The sequence below is a fragment of the Chelmon rostratus genome, chromosome 3 (assembly GCF_017976325.1).
Source record: "Chelmon rostratus isolate fCheRos1 chromosome 3, fCheRos1.pri, whole genome shotgun sequence".
NCBI classification, from domain to species: domain Eukaryota; kingdom Metazoa; phylum Chordata; class Actinopteri; order Chaetodontiformes; family Chaetodontidae; genus Chelmon; species Chelmon rostratus.
The window spans coordinates 2,062,815-2,081,474 of NC_055660.1; the positions used below are offsets into that span (position 1 = coordinate 2,062,815).

Below are 18,660 nucleotides of genomic sequence, written 5' to 3' on the forward strand. Positions count from 1 at the left end.
CAGCAGGACAGATATGCTGATAAACCTGCAGCCTCTGATTGAGGATGCGCTGCACCAGAGCGCGAGGCCGTCCAACGTGTTTACCTTGACCACATTACATTCACAGCACACCAGGCTGCTACAAAAGAAGCCCAGCCACCTTTACCCGCATCAGACGGGTCCGTTATAACTCGGATTCTGCCCGTTTGTGAGGGAGACGTCAGATACTGAGGCTCATTCATCCTGTGTGACGGCCTCCTTTCCAAACTTTTTACTAAAAATTCTGCGTTTCTTGTTTTATTCTTGAAAAGGACTAAAACCCCGTTAACAAAAAAAGTTGGGACGCTGTGATAAATGTAAATAGAAACAGACTCTGATGATTTGTGAAACACTGAAACTCCATATTTAGCACGAATGTTTTCAATGCAGCGTCCTCTGAGGCCTGAAGGTCTCGACCAGCCGACAGAAGTTATTGTGAGATGTTCTACCAGCTGTTTTCTTTTAGCATTTCAAAGTTGCTTCATCAAAATCTAAATGAGGAAATAAGTTTTTGCATTTTTTTTTTTTTTTTTATTATTATTTGATATGTTGGCTTTGTGCTTTTTTTTTTAGTGTTTTGCAAATTATCACATTCTGTTTCTATTTACACTTTCAGCAAATTCTAGGAATCTAAAACCCATCCAGACACTTCTCAAAACCAGAAATATGAGCCTCACGGTGGCCTGAGAGGACGAGCAAGGACATCACCAAAGTCATGAGGACACGTCATCTGGAAACCATGAAGATATGAACAAAATGAACCAAGTCATCTAGAAGAATATTTCACTGGATGAGTGAAAACTTTGAGCTCCTGGATAAAAAGTCAAACTTCATGGCAATGCATCAAATAGCCAAGCAGAGATATGTCAGTCTGGCCCACAGTCCTGTCCTGTCTGGACAGACTGACTAGTGTGGCTAAACAGTACATTTAATATGAAAAATAAAATATCTGATACTTACTGACACCAGTTACATGAATGTTTTACTGCAGCTACAATAGTTTGAACTGGTTCTATGATCACAGACATGAATCATTGCTACTCGTTTTCGCCGTCAGCTTCACTCACACAGTTACATTATACAGTGGTTTCCCGTCAGCTACTGGCCTATGAATTAACCTGCATGTTGTCTTTGGACTGTGAGAACATGCAAACCCCCGTGTGAACCCCGGCCAGGCAGGTCTGAACACAGAACCTGCTGTGGGTGCTCCACGATGCCGCCCCGATGACGTATTTCACCCAGAAATGTCTTGCTCCACTGAACACTGGACTGAAAGCTGATACTGGAAACAACACTTCAAGCAACAGACACCTGCCGTTGTGCAATTCATGCATGATGCCAGTGAGATCCAGCAGATGATAAGAGGGGCTTTACAGGACACTAATGGACCCTGAGGTCTGGTTTCACTGTACTGACTCCCACCTCGGACACTAAAGTCACAGTTCACATGGAGCATGGGGAATATAAATATACATATAGAGCCAACTTACTTTGAGTTGTAAAGGGTTTGTATTGTTTAAAGACATCCCTGTGCTCTGTTTGTGTGTGTGTGAGTGTGTGACTGCTTTCTCACCACTGCAGCACTCTTCATGGCGTGGCTAATGACCACGATGACGCGTCCTCTGTAGTTCTGGAGGATTCCCGTGGCAGGACACTGCACCAGCTCACCGTCAGGGTTGAACGCTGCGCTGAAGGGAACGTTGATGCTGCCAGAAATATGGCCTCTGCTGAAGCTGGAGGCGGCGGGGTTAAGGAGCAGAGCTCTGAGCAGGTACGCCGCCTGCCTGCGAGCAGGGCCAAACAGTGGGATGAACCTTGAATCTCACTGGAACTGTAATGTCCTTGGACGACGTGGATTCAATAGACACTCATAGGCAGCATCACGTCAGTGCATGTATAGCCTAATTAGAGCGGCGGTTAAACTGCTTATCATCAGACTGATAACACAGAATGTAAGACAGACTAGACAACAGGAGAAGGAAGAATAAGACATGTAGGAGATATAATAAGTGATTCAGCAGGAGAAAAGGACAGAAGAGAAAAGAAATAGGTCTCAGTGAGGGATTTGCTGCACAGGCACAGTGAACGACCCCAGAGTGGGATATAATTGAGTGATCACTCTTGAGAAAAGGAGATTGTCCTATTTCTGAGAGTGTAGCTATCAACATTATTGCAACTTCTCTCTCAGTGAAATTACTTTGTTCACGATCATCACGAGCTACCACAAGAACATGAGGAGTCAGTGTCCAACATGCAGCTTTGTAAAACCCACTAACTGGCAAATCCCATTGTGGCACATTTAGCCTTGGATTTACACGAAGAAGTTGTTTAACGGCAGAGATTAACCACCAGGTACCTACACAGTTTAAACTACATAGTCCTGACTTACCCCACAGAGGTCTTAATTTAATCCAGTTTTTGTACCCACAGACACCCACAACAGAGCTTTGCCCAAGAGCGCAACAAAGGTGAACAAAGGTTGCAAAATCCTGTGAAAGTGGCCAAATCCCTTTTGTCCACGTGAGCTATCCCGAGGAGCCTGTCTGTCAGCGCAGGAATGTGGCCGGAGGGACCGCCATTTGAAAATCCTCGCTCCAATCCCTAATCCGTATTGATTAATGGCTCTTTAACCCCCTTTGACAATTAGCATTCCACGTATGATCTGAAGGGTGAGGCCCGCTCCTTCCAGTCCTCTGCGTTTGTTTCAGGCAGGGTTTTCTGGGACGCTTCACTTGCACAGATAAACAATCTGCAGAAACAGAATTCATTCCTTTATGTAATGTTTTAACTTTGAGCTGCAGAGAAGACGGATAAAGAGCTTATTAAAAGTGGCAAGCGGGAGAAGTGTTCATTTTTAATTTAAGGGAGTTGTTTGTATGGCAGACCTACATTGATTTGTGTGCGCGCACATCAACCTACTGCTGCTGTCCCGTGAAAACCATGCATCTCCTAACCATCACCTTCTCATAAGCAAATAACAGCAGCCTTGTTTTCAGCTTTTTTACTATTTCAGCTTCCCAGTTTGGTTTTTCACTTATTTATTTATCTTAAGAAGCAGGAGAATTTAAAGGAACACTTAATCTTTCAGTTTGTCTGAACAAACATACATGGTTTTCTTTAGACAGCGGACAGATATATGATGTACATACTGTTAATCTTAACGAAAGAGCATCCTCTGCATATTAAACCCAGAAGAATATCAACCACATTAAAATGTGCTGATCATGATTATCAGCTGACGACAGAATCCTCTCATGAAATAAAAGATAAAATGGAAAAGAGGAAACTGTGTTTCAGCTCAAAGCCCAGAAGACTGCATTTCACTCAGGTTCACAGGCCAATCTCCACTGCTTTATGCCCCCGCCTCTCAACCTGCAGGATGTGGTGGGACAGCCTGGGTGGATATGAAGGGCCTAACTGAATGTTGCAGAATCTGGCAGCAGACAGCTGAAGCAGATCATCCAGCCTGAATCTGCGCCTATTTGCCTTTGATGGGAACCAAGCTGTTTTATTCTCTGTGTGCCTGCGGTTCGGTTTCTAAACCCCGCAAAGCGCTGGCACCGGGTCAAGAGATGAGCAGGGGATCAGACGCACCGTGGGATCAATACAAAGGATTCTGGGATGCACGCGTGCAATTGTGTACAAATTTAGCTTCTGTGTGTTTCATGACCCTTGAACCTTATGCAAATAAGTCAGGAGCGAAAAACATTAGTCTTTAGCGGCAATTACAACAGAAGACACACCAGACTGGCAGAGATACGGCAGAGGCATCGTGCCGAGCAAGTGCAGACACGATATGAAAACAGCCTGTATGAAACACAGCCTTTACTGGCAGATACTTACGGACTTGGACCGTGACCTTGCGAGAACCAGCATGGTTCACCTGTGAGACTGAACAGAGACACGCTCATCAGAGAGAAATCTCAAAGCGGAGGAGTCCATTTGCTTTGCAGCCAGGTGTAGTGTGGGAGACTCCTGTCAGAGAGGCTGTGTGCACCGCGGCCACTGAGCTGCAGTCTGTGTAATGTCTGTGCACCCTCATATTCGTTACTCTTGACCTCCACCTCAAAGCAAAAACTCACAATGTAACACATAACTGTGATCTTAATCCGCTGTTAACCGGCCGCTGCAGACTTCTGACCTACAAGTGGCCGAACAACAGAAGTGTTCTTTAAAGAAGTTCAAGAATAGTTCAACTAGCTGCCACAGCTAATGTTTACAACCCCGCCAGGATGCTTCCTGTCCGGCCTGCAGGGACAATTTGCCAGATAAAATCTGCTCTGTTCACACGCACTCCAAAGAAACATGTTAAGGAGTCAGTGTGCTCCTGCAGAAGTGCTTGTAGGACGGTCACCGCTTCAGAAACCTCCACCTTTCCAACATCGGAATTGAACTGTGACAATTTCTCTATCTCTCTGAAATCAACAATCTGACATTCGCAGGCGCCTCACGCTGTGATTGGCCAGCTGTGCGGAGGTGAGAAACCAGCCAGGATTTGAACTTTCATTCCTCCATGACTGACGCTTTTCACGCATACAACGGCACAGAGCGTCTCACAGCGTGGGCCGTTATGGCCGTACTCAGAACATCGTCGTCGTCCTTCCTTTCTAGTGTAATCTGGCCCAGAAAAATGACACCCACACGTGTGCCAACAGAAATGAAGGATTAAAATCAAATGAATTCTCCTTCCATGGAAATCAATTACAAAAGGAGTTCGTGTCTTTAACATGTTCGCGACCTGTTTGGTTGAAGTGTAAAATGCGAGATTTGATGACAGGAAGCCTCAAGTTCAGGCAGGTTTGTTGACATAAGTTCTGCTCAAAGCAGCCTTGTGTGTAACTGCCAACGCTGCATAATGTGATGTGAAAACAAGGAACTTTGGCTGTTTTTACTTGGACACAGTTGGACACAATCCAGGATTGTGCAAACAAGCAGAGCAGAGAAACACTGAGTGAGTCCATGAGTTCACAAGTTAAAATGCCACCACGTCAGGGAAAACCACTGCGACAGGTGAGGGGCTGACAGGTGCCTTTCATAGACGCAGTAAGGATACTCCTCGATGCTGCGGATGTCGACAGCAATGATTTTGGGCTTGCTGGATTTGGTCCTCTTGGCGGGCCCGGCCAGAGTCAGCTCGCAGAGGTCGATTAAGTCCTCGGCCGAGATCCTGGGGGATACTTCTGCTTTCAGGTCACACAGCGCCAGAGGCTCCCGAGACTACAAGACAGGAAGGCACAGGAGGTCAGATGAAGAGGGAGGAAAACTCTAGCGCAGACTTTCAGAGAATTTCTAAACAGAATTTAAATAACGGAGAAGCAGTCACTGTAAAATGCCGAAATCTGCTCCGCATTAATGAAATACTTCACCTCATCATCACACCTCATCCTTTTAAATCTGCTAACTCGAGAATAGAAGTTCATTATGTGTTACCATAAAAACAGTGTTACAGCTCAGAGAGCGCCACAGATGACCAGCTGCAGCGACTGGAACATGGTCCTTTGCAAGTTTCCACGTGCGCTGGCAAACCAGTTTATTAAAGCGCTGAGTCAGGGGCACGGCTGCAGGGGGCTGAACCCTGGTCTCTGCAAACGGGAGCCAGCGCAACACCGTCATGATTCCCAGACGCCCTGAAATCATTTTAACCGTAAAATGTGAAAAAAAAAGTGAGGACGCAGTTAAAAAAAACAACTAACACATTCATGTGTTTTGTGATAATGAGAGGTCATTAAGCAGTCTGCTACGTCCATTCACTGATACGCAAATTAAACAGGAGAGAAAAACTAACAGCTTTATCTGTGAATTTCAGCATACTGTGTGAAAGCTATTTACAAAGCAGAGACGGGCCAACTGCACATCAAGCAGGTTAAGTGCCAAAACCATCCATCCAGGAAATAACACGTTTGAAAGCGGAGAAGTCCATTGGCCGGCTGAACAATCCTCCGCCCACCCAACGGCGAAGAAGTCAGCGACTTCTGCGAGCCCACAAAAGATTTTTGACATCTCCATTTGTTGTTTTTTTTTGGTTTTGAGCCCAATATTTTGCACAAAAAACTACCACATGATCGGCTTGGGATACACTACAGTTTATTTTTCATGCATCGATAATAATGATCCAGTTATTTATCACCGACAGAGGCCATTCTGCTTCACAGGTACTTTTACTTTCATCCTTAAATCCATTTTGTTTCATATTCGTCTGTAGTTTTACTTCAGTGAAAAAGCTTCATCCACCACTGACTCCATGCAGGTCTCAGCTTTCACGGTGATGGACTCATACAAAAGCAATGCCTCACAGCGTGTGGTGGTATCTGCAGAGACCCCACCCTCTGCATGCATTTTCAGATTTGGACGTGCTTGGGAAGTTTCTGGGCGTCAACCTTTTGTCAACCAATAACGGCGTGCAGCAGGTGGTGCGCCGGGCTGAGCCGTGAGCTTCTGGTGACGTTGAACCAGGGAAGAGGAGCCTTTTGAAAGATAAGTGCTCCTTAATCTTATATAATTATTATATAATAATAATAAAAAAAATTGCAAATTTCTCTTTGGAGATGAATAAAGTATCTATTTATCTATCTAATCTGCCTTTAAACAGACTATTTACATTCTGTACTCTTTCATTCTTATGGAAAATATTACTTGAGCCATATGGACTATATGTAGTTTATCATATCAACCCAAACATCTTTGTAATAATCCCATTCAATAAAGTGCAACCAGGCATAAAGAAGGTTTTTCTCCTTATAGCCAAAATCCTACACTGGTAGTACTTTCACTTGGCTCCGCCTGCAGGGTTTTACTGAGGCATAATTCTGGGTACATCCAAAATCTTCCTTCCCTTGTAAAGCCTGACTGCAGGCTCTATAGAGACAGGCAAAGCTGTTACATCTCCTCTTTCAAATTCTCCAAACAATTGGGTTTTTGTTTCTGCTTCTAATAAATATTCATAGCCTGATTATTTCAGTAAGTGTCTGATTTCAACTGTGATTATGGCGAAATGTGTGTCTCGATTCTCTACAGCAGTCATTTGTATGGATTTGTCTACGGGGTGAAGCTTAACTCTGCCGCAGCAACACGGGGTCAGGATGGGAAAAGGGAAGAGATTCGAGGGGCGGCGCGTTGTTTTCGACAAACAACTTTATTCTGCTCTTTTGAACGATCAACAGAGAGCTTGACAATAGCTCCTCTGGGCCACATGAGAGCACAAGCAGAGCGAAGATCTACATATTCATTACCTCTTCCTGCCATGAACAATCATTTGGTTTGGTGCCAAAAAGAAGTCGCTCACCTCTCGGATTTCTTTTTCAATTTTCAATCAGCCACCGACACATAAATGTTTAAAGAGTGAACAGAAAAACAGGAACAATTGGACCTGTTTGATACCGCACACGCAATAAATACTGCCGTACACATGACGCCCGGTGTTGTTTGTGTTGTTTTGAGCCAGTATTATGGTATGTTTTTATGCTTTGTTTTGGTGCATCTTATTGAAAGAAGAGGTAAGGTAACCACACCCTGATATGTCTTGTCTCAACACCAACTTAGTGAATGCATGAGGCCCAAAACAAAAGCCACACTCACTGAATAAATGGCATTTGCTGTTAGAATTAGTACTTTATTTAATTAAAATGTAGTACTTCTTATAAAATATTTGTCACTCAATCTCTGGTTTCAGCCTTGCAGAAAACAATATAACTAGATATGCAGAGGACGAGGAAGCTGCAGCAGGATAGTGACTCCATGGAATTATCATAGAAAATCCTAATAAGACACGGTGACAGTGCTGCAGCCTCGTGTCTACAAGTCGGCTTGTTCCAGACCAACAGCAGTCCAGGTAGAGTGGAGTGCTGTGCCAGGTAAAAGTACAGAACACACCTGCTCAGTGAAACCTGTACGATCACTAACTGTGAAGTTACTTCATTTACATTCACTCTGGACTCTTTTTCCAACAAATGAACGTCTTTGTACAGCACAAAAATTTCAAATCACATTAAAGACGCAGGAGGAATCAGCTCTAACTCATAGATCACAGCAGTGTCTCAATGTTCTGTCATCTGCTCTTTGTTGCGTTTCAGTGCACTTTCACAGTTTTGCCACACAAACAGAAACAAACCCACAGATGAGAAGATTATGGTCGAATTACAGGGGGAACAGGGACAGCTGAGCTCCCTTCAAAGACACCTCAGCTAGCAGCAGAGAGCACGAAAACCCACGGTGTTATTAATACTTTAACAAGATGAAATAAAATCCTAATTGAACCCAGTTGCACCAGTGTGTGAAACGATATATTTTTGGGCCAGTTGCAGCGTGTGTGTGTTCAGATGGGTGTTAACCTCCCGAGCTGGCAGGTTCACTGCAATGAGCAACGATTATACAGCAAGTAACTGCATGCCAGTTTATCACTGACTGAAGCTAACCAATGCTAATCCTTTCTGCACACAACACTGAAACATAACAAATAAAACGACAGAGTTTTCCACAGAATGCCAGTGTAACTGTGGCGGGGAGGCAGAATGGCTTATTTCTTATTTCAGCCCTTTAATTCTGCTTATTGTAATTCTCCACCACGTTTTGGTGTTTACTCACAAACTTCTCATCAGATCGATACGTGGCTGGCAATGCTGATGTTGTGCCACAAACAAACGACTGAACGGGAGACGGGAAATTTTGAACACGTCTCTGCGAGGTTAGAATATTTCATCACAAAATGCAACTGATGCGCTTATTCAACCCCAGCATTATTTAATGTAGCAGTGTGTCCACGTACATACTGTTTGTGCACGACTGTGTGATTTATGTTTGACGTCCTGCTTTCAATACCTTGTGCAATATTACATTTTTATTTTCTTAAGAAGTAAACGTACGCATATATATTTTATTTTTCTGCTGTGTATATATTTCTCTACTGTGCTGTAGGGCGAACACCGTACTTACTGTGTCCATACCCACCATGTGCCACTCCTTTACATATATTTTCCATTGCAACATATTTCTTATAGTCTTTTTGTATAAAATGTACATATATCGTCATTTTTTATTTTGTATTCTCTTATTATTCTGGCTACTATTGCTGCTGCCTGTAACACCCTAATTTCCCAGCAGGGGATTAATAAAGTTTTATCTAATCTTATTCTGTCTCTCCACTCTACAAACAGCCAGGGGTTTATTTTGATGGCAGCAAACGGCTGATTCATCGTGTAGCAGAGCCGGTTCTACTCGGACATCCGGGGTCCTCCTCACCCTGTGAAGGTGCAAATTAGCTGGTGACAGCGATCCGGTTTGGATTTGACACAGCTAACAGTGCTAAGCTCTGGACTGCAACTGGGTTGTATTGTATGAGACTGTGGATCAGGATTTCAGGCATCTCAATAGAGCTTAATGGGCGCATTTGCTTGGTTTAGCTCGCATAAAGTAAAATTTTCAGTGCGCTTATAAGCAAAGGTGAACACCAACACATAAAGATCTACTTTAGCGACCCAAAATAATGCCTCTCTCTCCATAAATTCACATAAATGTATCCATCCACATGCAATATGCTGACAGAAATAGGCAGAATATGCAGGCTGTCAGTGCCTGGGGCTGATGGAGCACTGTGTGGCGACTTAAATGTCACGATGAGCAGTGTGTGCCAGCTGAGAATGGCTTAATGACACTTCTGCGTTTCGCTGGCCTGACAGTGATGAGGCTAAACTGGAGCTGCTGATAAGCAGACACAAATCCTCTGCAGGGGCTCGTGTTTGTGACTGCGTCGACGCACAAATGCTCACGGTACACAGTTAGACAAAAATAAATAAGTTAAATAAAAAAAAAACTCGAATCACTTCACGTACTGAACTGGGAACAACGGTGGCGCACAGCCTGGATAATGCTTGATGACAAGGTCGGTGAGCGAGCCACTTCAGACTGCGAGAGTTTCACATATCAAACACCTCAGTCTTTGGTGTTCGAGTGTAAATTCCACAACATTTTATTTATCTGCAGCGTCTGCAGTCAAACAAAGAGATGAAGAGCATAACTGAGGCCGCGATCTGAGAGAAATGCTGACAACAAATACTCCTCACTGAGTACACACACGCACGCACGCACGCACGCACGCACGCACACGCACACGCACACGCACACGCACACGCACACGCACACACACACACACACACACACACACACACGTAAAGGATCTTCCCAGCTTTTCATCATGTACTTCCTGGTTTAATTCTGTCCACACAGCAGTCTCCCATAGTGCTCTAACATGAATGTTTTTTTTTTGAGGGGGGCGGAAAACCCAGCATCCTCTAATAAAAACTGATCTCTATTTTGCTGACAAAAGACAGAATTTGAGTCCAGCTGTGCACTTTGACAGCGGACTTACGGTGTGAAATATAATACTGCTCTACTGTAGCATAAGCAACTTGCTTAGCGCCTTAGTTTGAAGACTGAAACGGTCGGAGAGGATCATAAGACGACGGTTTTAGACAGTTAATCGTGAAACTCAAGTTTTATATTGCAGGGAACATACGGTAAAGCTGAAATACTAAAGCAGAGCAGTACTAGCTGTACTTTTCTGCTGACAGTGTGACAAGCTGCGTTTCCATTGCCCCTAGAAATGCGCAAATCCTAAATATCGCAATAAAAAACTGGTAATGGAAACACTTATGTTTTGAAAATCCTCTCAAATATCGCTAAAACATTTTTACACTCTCATGAGGTGGTTTTTCAGACGTGTCGATATAAAAGTGTATCGCAAAAGTGTAATGGAAACACTTTTTTCGCATCACCGAGGTCAGCGGACGCATAACACTTTCGGCCATCTTCCTCAAAATGAAATCTCGCGGGACGTCCGAGAATTTACGAGAATTTCGGCTGATCGCAAAACACTGCTCAGTGGAAACACCTGCAAGTAGCATTTGAACTTTGCCGAAATTTCAGAAACATTGCTTTTATTTTGCGAACAACTGTAATGGAAACGCAGCTACAGAAAGGTGTTCTTCCTGTTCTACGGTCATTTCTGAGGCTGCAGATAGTGGTGGTGATATAATATCAACAGGTGCTTCTACCAGTTGAAACAACATGTCATGTTGTCAACAACACTCTAAATAATAAGCTTCAAAATGCTGCAGTTTGTTGGAGAGGTTTTGTAGAGGCTGCATCACATCCTGTGTATCACAGCAGCGTTAGCCTGCACAGTATCTGATAAGTGATGACATAAAAGGTAATAATGTGACATTTTTGGAGAAATTTGTACCTTTCCTTCCAGGTGACGGTGCGTTTCACGCCTGTCGATGGGGTCGTATCTCGCTCAACCTGCTGGCTGCTATAACTTCCAGGGAAACACAGGAAGCAGTCGATGGTACGTCAGGCAGTGAAGAGAACTACCACGCCACTGCACGATGCCATTAAGTCAGGTCTTATGTTTTCATTGTTTTAACTGAGAGTGTTAGATTAATATTTAAAATAATTAATAATATATTTTGAAAGCAACACAAGAATTAATATCTTTAGCATTTTGTAATTTCTAGTTTGTTTATTTCATGAAAGAATGTTGACTGTAAGTAAGGGATAATTACAGTTATTTAGATTCAGGACTTGAAGGCTGACGCACTTCAGAACTGAAACGACAGTGGAAACAGCTAGAAGGATGTAGACCAGCACGGATGTGTACAGTTTTTTGACCGTGCTTTGTGTGTAACTCTAACACCTGGAAATAGTTTTTGCAGACTTGTTTTGTTAACCTTTTTTTAATTAGATAAAGTTTTTTGTTTGATTTTTTGTCCATTCTTTTCAATAGTGCTGGACTGAACGACACCAATATTGTTCGGCTGCTGTAACAGACCCCTGACCACAGAACTTACATCCTGTGAGTTTAATAGACTGGTTTTACCCATTCACTACAAATCCTACAACACATATACGTGCATACACACATACACCCCCCCGCCTAATTAAGAATGCTCCATTCGCTCAGTTTTATGCATTCATGGGTAGATGCGGCGCACAAGTACTTAAAAATTGGAACGAGGAAGCATTCCTGTTTACTCGTGGACATCCATTCGCTCAATTATTGAAATGCAAGCTCTGCCAGCTGTTAGATGCAGTGAGCAAAACATCTGCTCATCCGCAGGGAACGGCACCAGACCCCCATGCACACGACAGCACTTCAATTTCTCAAAGCTCCCAATTTTAAATATATAACTTTCTATCCAATGCTGACAGCATCTTCTTTATGTACAACACATCACAGTGGGTAGCAAGCACACAAACGCATCATGCTGGATTAACTGATACATCCGGGAGCACATTAGCTCTGCTGTTTGCAGCTTTTATTGCCCAAAAAGCTGTTCTACTACATTACAAAATAAAACTAAATTCACGTCAAAGACCGATAAAAGCGGAGGAAATTTAACTAAAGTAACAAGAGCGGAGCATGTTTGTAGTTGTTTGGCTATGTTTAGATTGTTTTATTCACGGCTCAGAGGAAGGAGAGCTTGTTTTCTCACATACACTCACTCAAACCAAGCTGAGTGGACAGCAGCTGTCTACCGAGATGGATGTCTGCTCACGACGAGGGCTGAGAATCTGCTGACGGAGCATCCTGCTCTGTTACCAGAGAGAGGGGCAGTGAGGAGGCATGTAAGACAAACATGAAGCATACAGGACAACAAGCCCAATTCCACAAGAGACGGGACGCTGCGTACAACTTCAGTGAACCAGGACGTGATCACCTGCTGATCCTCTCTGACACAAACTCACCTGAAAACTGCTAAAAGTCAATATATTTACTGTTTGAGCTGAGCTGAGCTTGTAAATATCTGCAGCTAAGGAGCAACTAAAGACTGGGAAAGATGTGGAACGCTCCAAAAACACCTGTTTGGATCATTCCACAGGTAAACAGGTTGATTGGTAACAGGTGATAGCATCATGATTGAAAGGCTCAGTGGTTCACAGCGAGGATGGAGCGACGTGATTGGATAAAGTGATTAATACCTGGACTCAGGAACACTTCAGGAAACTGCTGCCAGGAAACACAGTTTCTGATGATGAGGTCAGACTTTAAATATATTGACTTTGTGCTGCCTTCAGGTGAGTTTATGTGTCACATTCTGTTTTGTTGAAGTTCATACAGCATCCCAACTGATTCGGAATCAGGGTCGCAATTTGAAGTGACACTGTCTCTGGTTAAATGAGGCATCTTCTGTTCAAAGAAATATCTAATATGAATACAAACAGACTGACGACACTTCTCATCAGCCTTCGTTTGCGGCTGCCAGCGTTCAGCTTTACGCGTGTAGCTGAAAGTCAAATGTGTGAACAGCGATTTCACCGAGTCAGCAGTCCTCAGATGAGACGATAACCTGAGTCGACATGCGTGATAATGAGTAATAAGCTGAGAATCTGGAGTTCAACAGCTTTGTTTATTCTCTTGGCTTTCCTCTCTGCAGTCGTACTGTACCATCAGCGTTGTGTGCACTGTGTGTGTGTGTGTGGTCGGTCCAGCGATGAGCGTGACATTTGAAGACGGTGCACTCCTGCCTACGTGTTCTGACGAAGAGGTGGGCGACAGATAGACGCGGCCATGGATCAATGCCACCGCCCATCCATTTCTCATTCAGCTTCGGCTCAATGAGAAAGATTACGGCAATCACTGGGGCGCACGGCGGATAGGGCCGACGAGAGTGTTTGTGAGCTTTCTGGACGCGATGCATTCAGGTGTGAAAGGCAAACGGGGACAGACAAAAGGCCTTTGTGAGAGACGCCATCATATCAATACACACCTCTTAAAAGTGAGCATCAACACTTTTAATGCTGGTTTGCTTGATGCACGTTTGCTGCGTGTTTATCTTTAATTACGTCTTGGGAGGGAGGGATATCTCACACTTGAACCTCTGCCAAATGATTTTAATTTAAAGTTTTGATCACTGCAAAGCGTTCGAAACGGTGTTTCAAAAAGTGCCAGTCATTTTGATTTGGGTGACTGTTGGTGGAGAGGAAATCTGATCGCTTCGGGAATTGAAGCGGTTTGCCGTGAGCCGCGCCGAGCATCAAACCGTAACATTTGATTGCAGAGGATCTCATTCTAACATGAAAAATCAATACAGCTTAACAGGCGCATTGGAGGCAGTCTGCTGCTCCACAGTCAGGTGTTAATTAGTGAGGAGAACAGGTGTGGGCGACGTGCAGTGAGTCACTCTGTGCAAATCAGTAGCAAGAATTTATTAACTCTGACCAAACATTATTCATTACAGGTGTGAAATACTGGACAAATACAGCTCACAACATAAATCCAGCTGCTGATCATTCACATTTATTAAACCTTTAGTGAAGCAGTGAAGAGTTATTCATGTATATATATTCATGTTTCAACTCACTGACCACTGCATTTGAAATTTGAAACAGAATTTTTACTGGATTACAATAAATTGGAATAAATTTCAGCATTATTTTGTAATAATAATTGATGGTGATTTGTTGTGATTGTAAAGACAGATTGATATGACCCTCTTACAGAGTCGTCAGTGGTTTCAGTTGACTGTGGTGTCGATTCTCCTGCAGCAGATCAGCACACATGCTGTGAGGCTGCGTTGAACTTAATTCCTATTAAAAGTCACGTTTCACTCGGTCTCTGACACACAATACATTTTTCATGAAGCATGTAGAGGCCTTGAACAGTCTGAGTCTGTTGAATAAGATACCTCATTACCTCGGACACCACATACCAGGAACAAGGTCTTCTACAGTAACGAGTAAAGGATCCAGCATGAAAACATGAAAGAAATAACAAAAGACGGCTTCTGTCTTGATCGCTGTGTCTTATCTTCAACAGACGCCGACTCACGACTTTGTGAAGCAAAGGAAGTCGTTTTTGTGAAGTTTATTTGTGTCACGGTGTGTGTGTGTGTGTGTGTGTGTGTGTGTGATAAGTAAAACTCACCAGATCCGTCTTGGGCATGTCCTGGTAGTCAGACGAGTAGTATGTTGCCGTTTTCCCAAAGCCGTTGTCACCGGCGGTCTTTGGTGGCTGGGCGTGTTGCCGGTAGGTGGCGCTCTTTGGAGTCCAGCAGAAGAGGCTGATGGACTCACGAACACAGCGCTCAATGTCAATTTCTGTGCAACAGAAAGGAACAGGAGAAAAATATGGCGCTGAAGTTGGAGAACCTAAAAGATCCTTTTAAGACTATAATGATCCTGCAAACATTAACCTACACCCAATTTAAAAAACAACATTTTTTTTTATGTTTACTCAACTAAGCTGGCAAATATGGCTCTTTTATATATCATATAGCCTCATAATCATCAATAAAAGTGGAAAATAGCAGCCTTGGATGAAGACTGGAGCCTTTTACATCACAACCAAACATACAAGAGGGTCTACAGCCACGCTGGCAGCTCTGTGAGGCTAAATGCTAACATTAGCATGCTAACACACTCGTTATGACAATGATCACATTCAGCAGGTATAATACTGGATTATTATTTACCATCTCAGTTTAGCGTGTTATTAGCATGCTAACATTCGGTAATTAGCATTAAACACAAAGGAAAGCTAAGGCTGGTAGGAGCGTCATTTGTAAGCCTGTTTGCTGATAATTGTAAACATTTTGATCTGATGTGCCACTAGATAAAAAAAATTAGAGGATCACCAATATTATTACAACTGATCCTGAGGGAAACATAACTGTCTGTGCCAAGTTTAATAGCAATCCATTCAACAGTTAAGACATTTCACTTAAAAGCAAAAAAAACCCCAGGATATTCTGCTAATCTCTCAACTTTCAATTACCACTAACTGTTCCTTTAAGAGATTATTTAACTGCTGTGTGAGAATATGAATTAATGAAAAAAAAAATGAATAAACCAAGTGTAAAGCATGAGAATTAAAAATGTGATTCCCTCCCTGGAATCAGACATAAATCATCAGAGATTATGGAAATGTGGTGTGGGAGGTTGAGCTGCAGACGGGAGCAGCTTGACCTTGGCTTTTTGCTGCCATTAATAATCTTAAAGAGTCATCCAGCAGTGCCAGTGGCTCTTTAAGATAATAACTGCCCATCTTTTAGCTGCTGCTTCCTCTGCTGAGCTCTTGCCCTTTTTTAGTGCAAAGCAAAACTTCCCTCTCTTCCCCACTAGCGCCTCTCCAGCAGTATCCATCCTCCTCCTGCTTCTCGCATTGAGAATAGAGAGGATTAGGGAAAAGGGACTCACTGGATTAGCCGAGGATTTGGGTAAATTAGGAATTCTTTCCTTCACACTCTTTCAGACTGACAGCCTCTCCTTTTTGCTCCCCTTTTTCTGGGATAATAAGAAAGTCTGCCTAATGAGTGCTCCACGGTGTGACCTGCACCTGGCCCAGGCTCCAGTGAAATTATACAGAAGATGCATCTTGCCCCCCCCTGACGCCGTCCCACAGCGGTGTCAAGGTTAGGGGGCTGTCAGCTCTCACGGGCTCGGACCTCACAGTCTCAGTTACGAGGTTCATTCCAGTGAAAAACACACTGGCGGTCTGAGATTCCTCACCGGCCGGCTCACAGGCAGTTTCCACAAACACATTTTCCCTCCCCAGGGCGGACGAATGCTGCACGCAATCACTCCTCCTGCTAAAAGAGGCAGGAATGAGGAAGAGGAGATTGATAGCCGCTTTAACAAGCCCTGGGCTCAGGTGGGCATTCTAAGGCAGCCAATTCTGTGCATGAGTCATTTTTCTTTTTGCTACGACAAAATTACATTTTGGTAATTATGTATGGCCGTGGATCGTGGGCTGTGACTTGTTGGCACAAATAGCAGAATAGCATGATTAGTTAAGAGCAACTCAGGGGCTTTGTGGAATTGGATTGTCGTGCAAAGGAAGACAGAAATGACAATGACAGAGATGAGACAATTAAAATAGAGATGAGAGAATTAAAATAGAGAAGATCTGTTGCATTATAATATTCCAACCACCTGATATAACAAACACACCATGAAAGTGACTCTTCATCATCAGGTCACAGATTATTGAAGACAAATTTCAGTACTTGTAACAATTTAACTGTATCTTTCTGAAGGTTTTTTCCATCCATCTTTCATACATAGTAAAAATGTAATTAATAATAATATTCTGATACAGCTTGAGGAAACGATGCCTGCTGCGGAGTTCCGGTCGTTAGAAGGATGATGTGCATTGAGTTTGTATGGCTTTAAGGGGTAACATGTATTATTCATGGAAGAAGTTGGCTTAATTATGTCTTTACTGAGCCGTGCTCTCATTTCAGTGATCCATCAATGTTCAGGGCTCTCATTTATCCACGAGGCTGATGTCAGGCTGTCAGTGAGATCTTATTTGGCCCTAATTTTAGGTTTAGGGGCAAAAGCATTTCATCACCTTCCTCTATTTTGGATATACTATTCCTATCTTACACAGGATTCAGGAGAGGATTTCCCAGTATGGAATGCATGTTTGCACCCGAGCACAAATATGCATGGTTGTACCAGGAGGCATGAAAAATGTTTATACTTCTAAAATAACAAAAATCAAATATACAGATTGTATTGAAACGTGTCTAAGATAACGGTCCAGTCTACAGAATTGTGCCCGATCTGCAGGAAACAAGTTCATTCAACCAAAACTGAGACTTAAAGGACCAGTGTGTAAGATTTATTGGAAGAATATATCAGAAAAGCAATATACCGTATTTTCCGCACTATAATGCGCACCGGATTATAAAGCGCACCTTCAATGAATGGCCTATTTTAAAACTTTTTTCATATATAGGGCGCACCGCATTATAAGACAGAAACTACCGTACGGTGGTGTCTGGGTTGCGTTATGCATCCACTAGATCAGGGGTCAGCAACCCAGATGCGGCTCTTTCATCCCTCTGATGCGGCTCCTGAAAATAATTAATGAGCATTTATTTAAAATGTCTTTTATTGTAGTTTGTTCGTTTTGAAACAAACACCGCGCGCTCACAGATGACAGCTGATCCTGCGTAAAGATGCAGGTGACGGCGCACAGCGCTGATGTGCAGACGCTGTGCGCTTACAGCAGCAGAAATCACATTAACCACGTTTGATTCATATTTTAATTGCCTATTATTTAGCACATATCCATATTTTTTCCTTGTTCAGTGAAATAGTCATTTTATTATTCAGGTTGACAGCTGAGTTACCAGTAAAAGGATGACGGCTGCTGTTACTTTGGCCACGCCCCCTGACTACGATAGCCATAATTAACCAATATTGATCCATATAAAAGGCCCATCGGATTATAAGGCGCACTGTCGGTTTTTGAGAAAATTAAAGACTTTTAGGTGCACCTTAAAGTGCGGAAAATACGATAATATTCAGAAATATGTTTTCATTAGTGTATAATCACATGCTTAGAGGGGAGGGGTGAGGCGAGGGGTGTTCAGCTGGTTGCAATCTGCAACCTCACCACTAGATGCCTAAATCCTACACACTGATCCTTTAATTAAAAACATAGGAAAGCCACAGCTGTGATCGCTTTTGTTGAAATTTCATTACAAGATAAAAGCAAACCAAGTTTCAGTTATGAATTCCTGATCGTCGATGCTGCGGCCAAATGAGGCCCAGACACACCAGAGACAAGACGGGGGACCAGCGGCTGCGCCCGAGCATTGTCGACGAGGCGCGTTCACATATAAAGGGGTTCTGTGTGCT

The 18,660-nt window shown here is 43.2% G+C and overlaps 1 protein-coding gene and 1 long non-coding RNA gene across 2 annotated transcripts in view; one reads left to right on the forward strand and one right to left on the reverse strand.

The window, feature by feature from the left end:
* tbck (TBC1 domain containing kinase) overlaps positions 1 to 18,660 on the reverse strand; it is a 42,587-nt gene that overhangs the window by 3,019 nt on the left and 20,908 nt on the right. Inside the window, exons 23-25 of the mRNA XM_041966070.1 lie at positions 14,936 to 15,108; positions 5,072 to 5,235; positions 1,592 to 1,751 (exon numbers count right to left, since the gene is read on the reverse strand). Of these exons, the coding sequence (XP_041822004.1) occupies positions 1,592 to 1,751; positions 5,072 to 5,235; positions 14,936 to 15,108 (497 nt within the window). The remainder of the gene's footprint in view (positions 1 to 1,591; positions 1,752 to 5,071; positions 5,236 to 14,935; positions 15,109 to 18,660) is intronic.
* LOC121627291 lies at positions 5,016 to 7,427 on the forward strand. The gene is made up of 2 exons (XR_006008017.1): positions 5,016 to 6,170; positions 6,266 to 7,427. It is a non-coding gene; the product is annotated as an uncharacterized LOC121627291 (long non-coding RNA).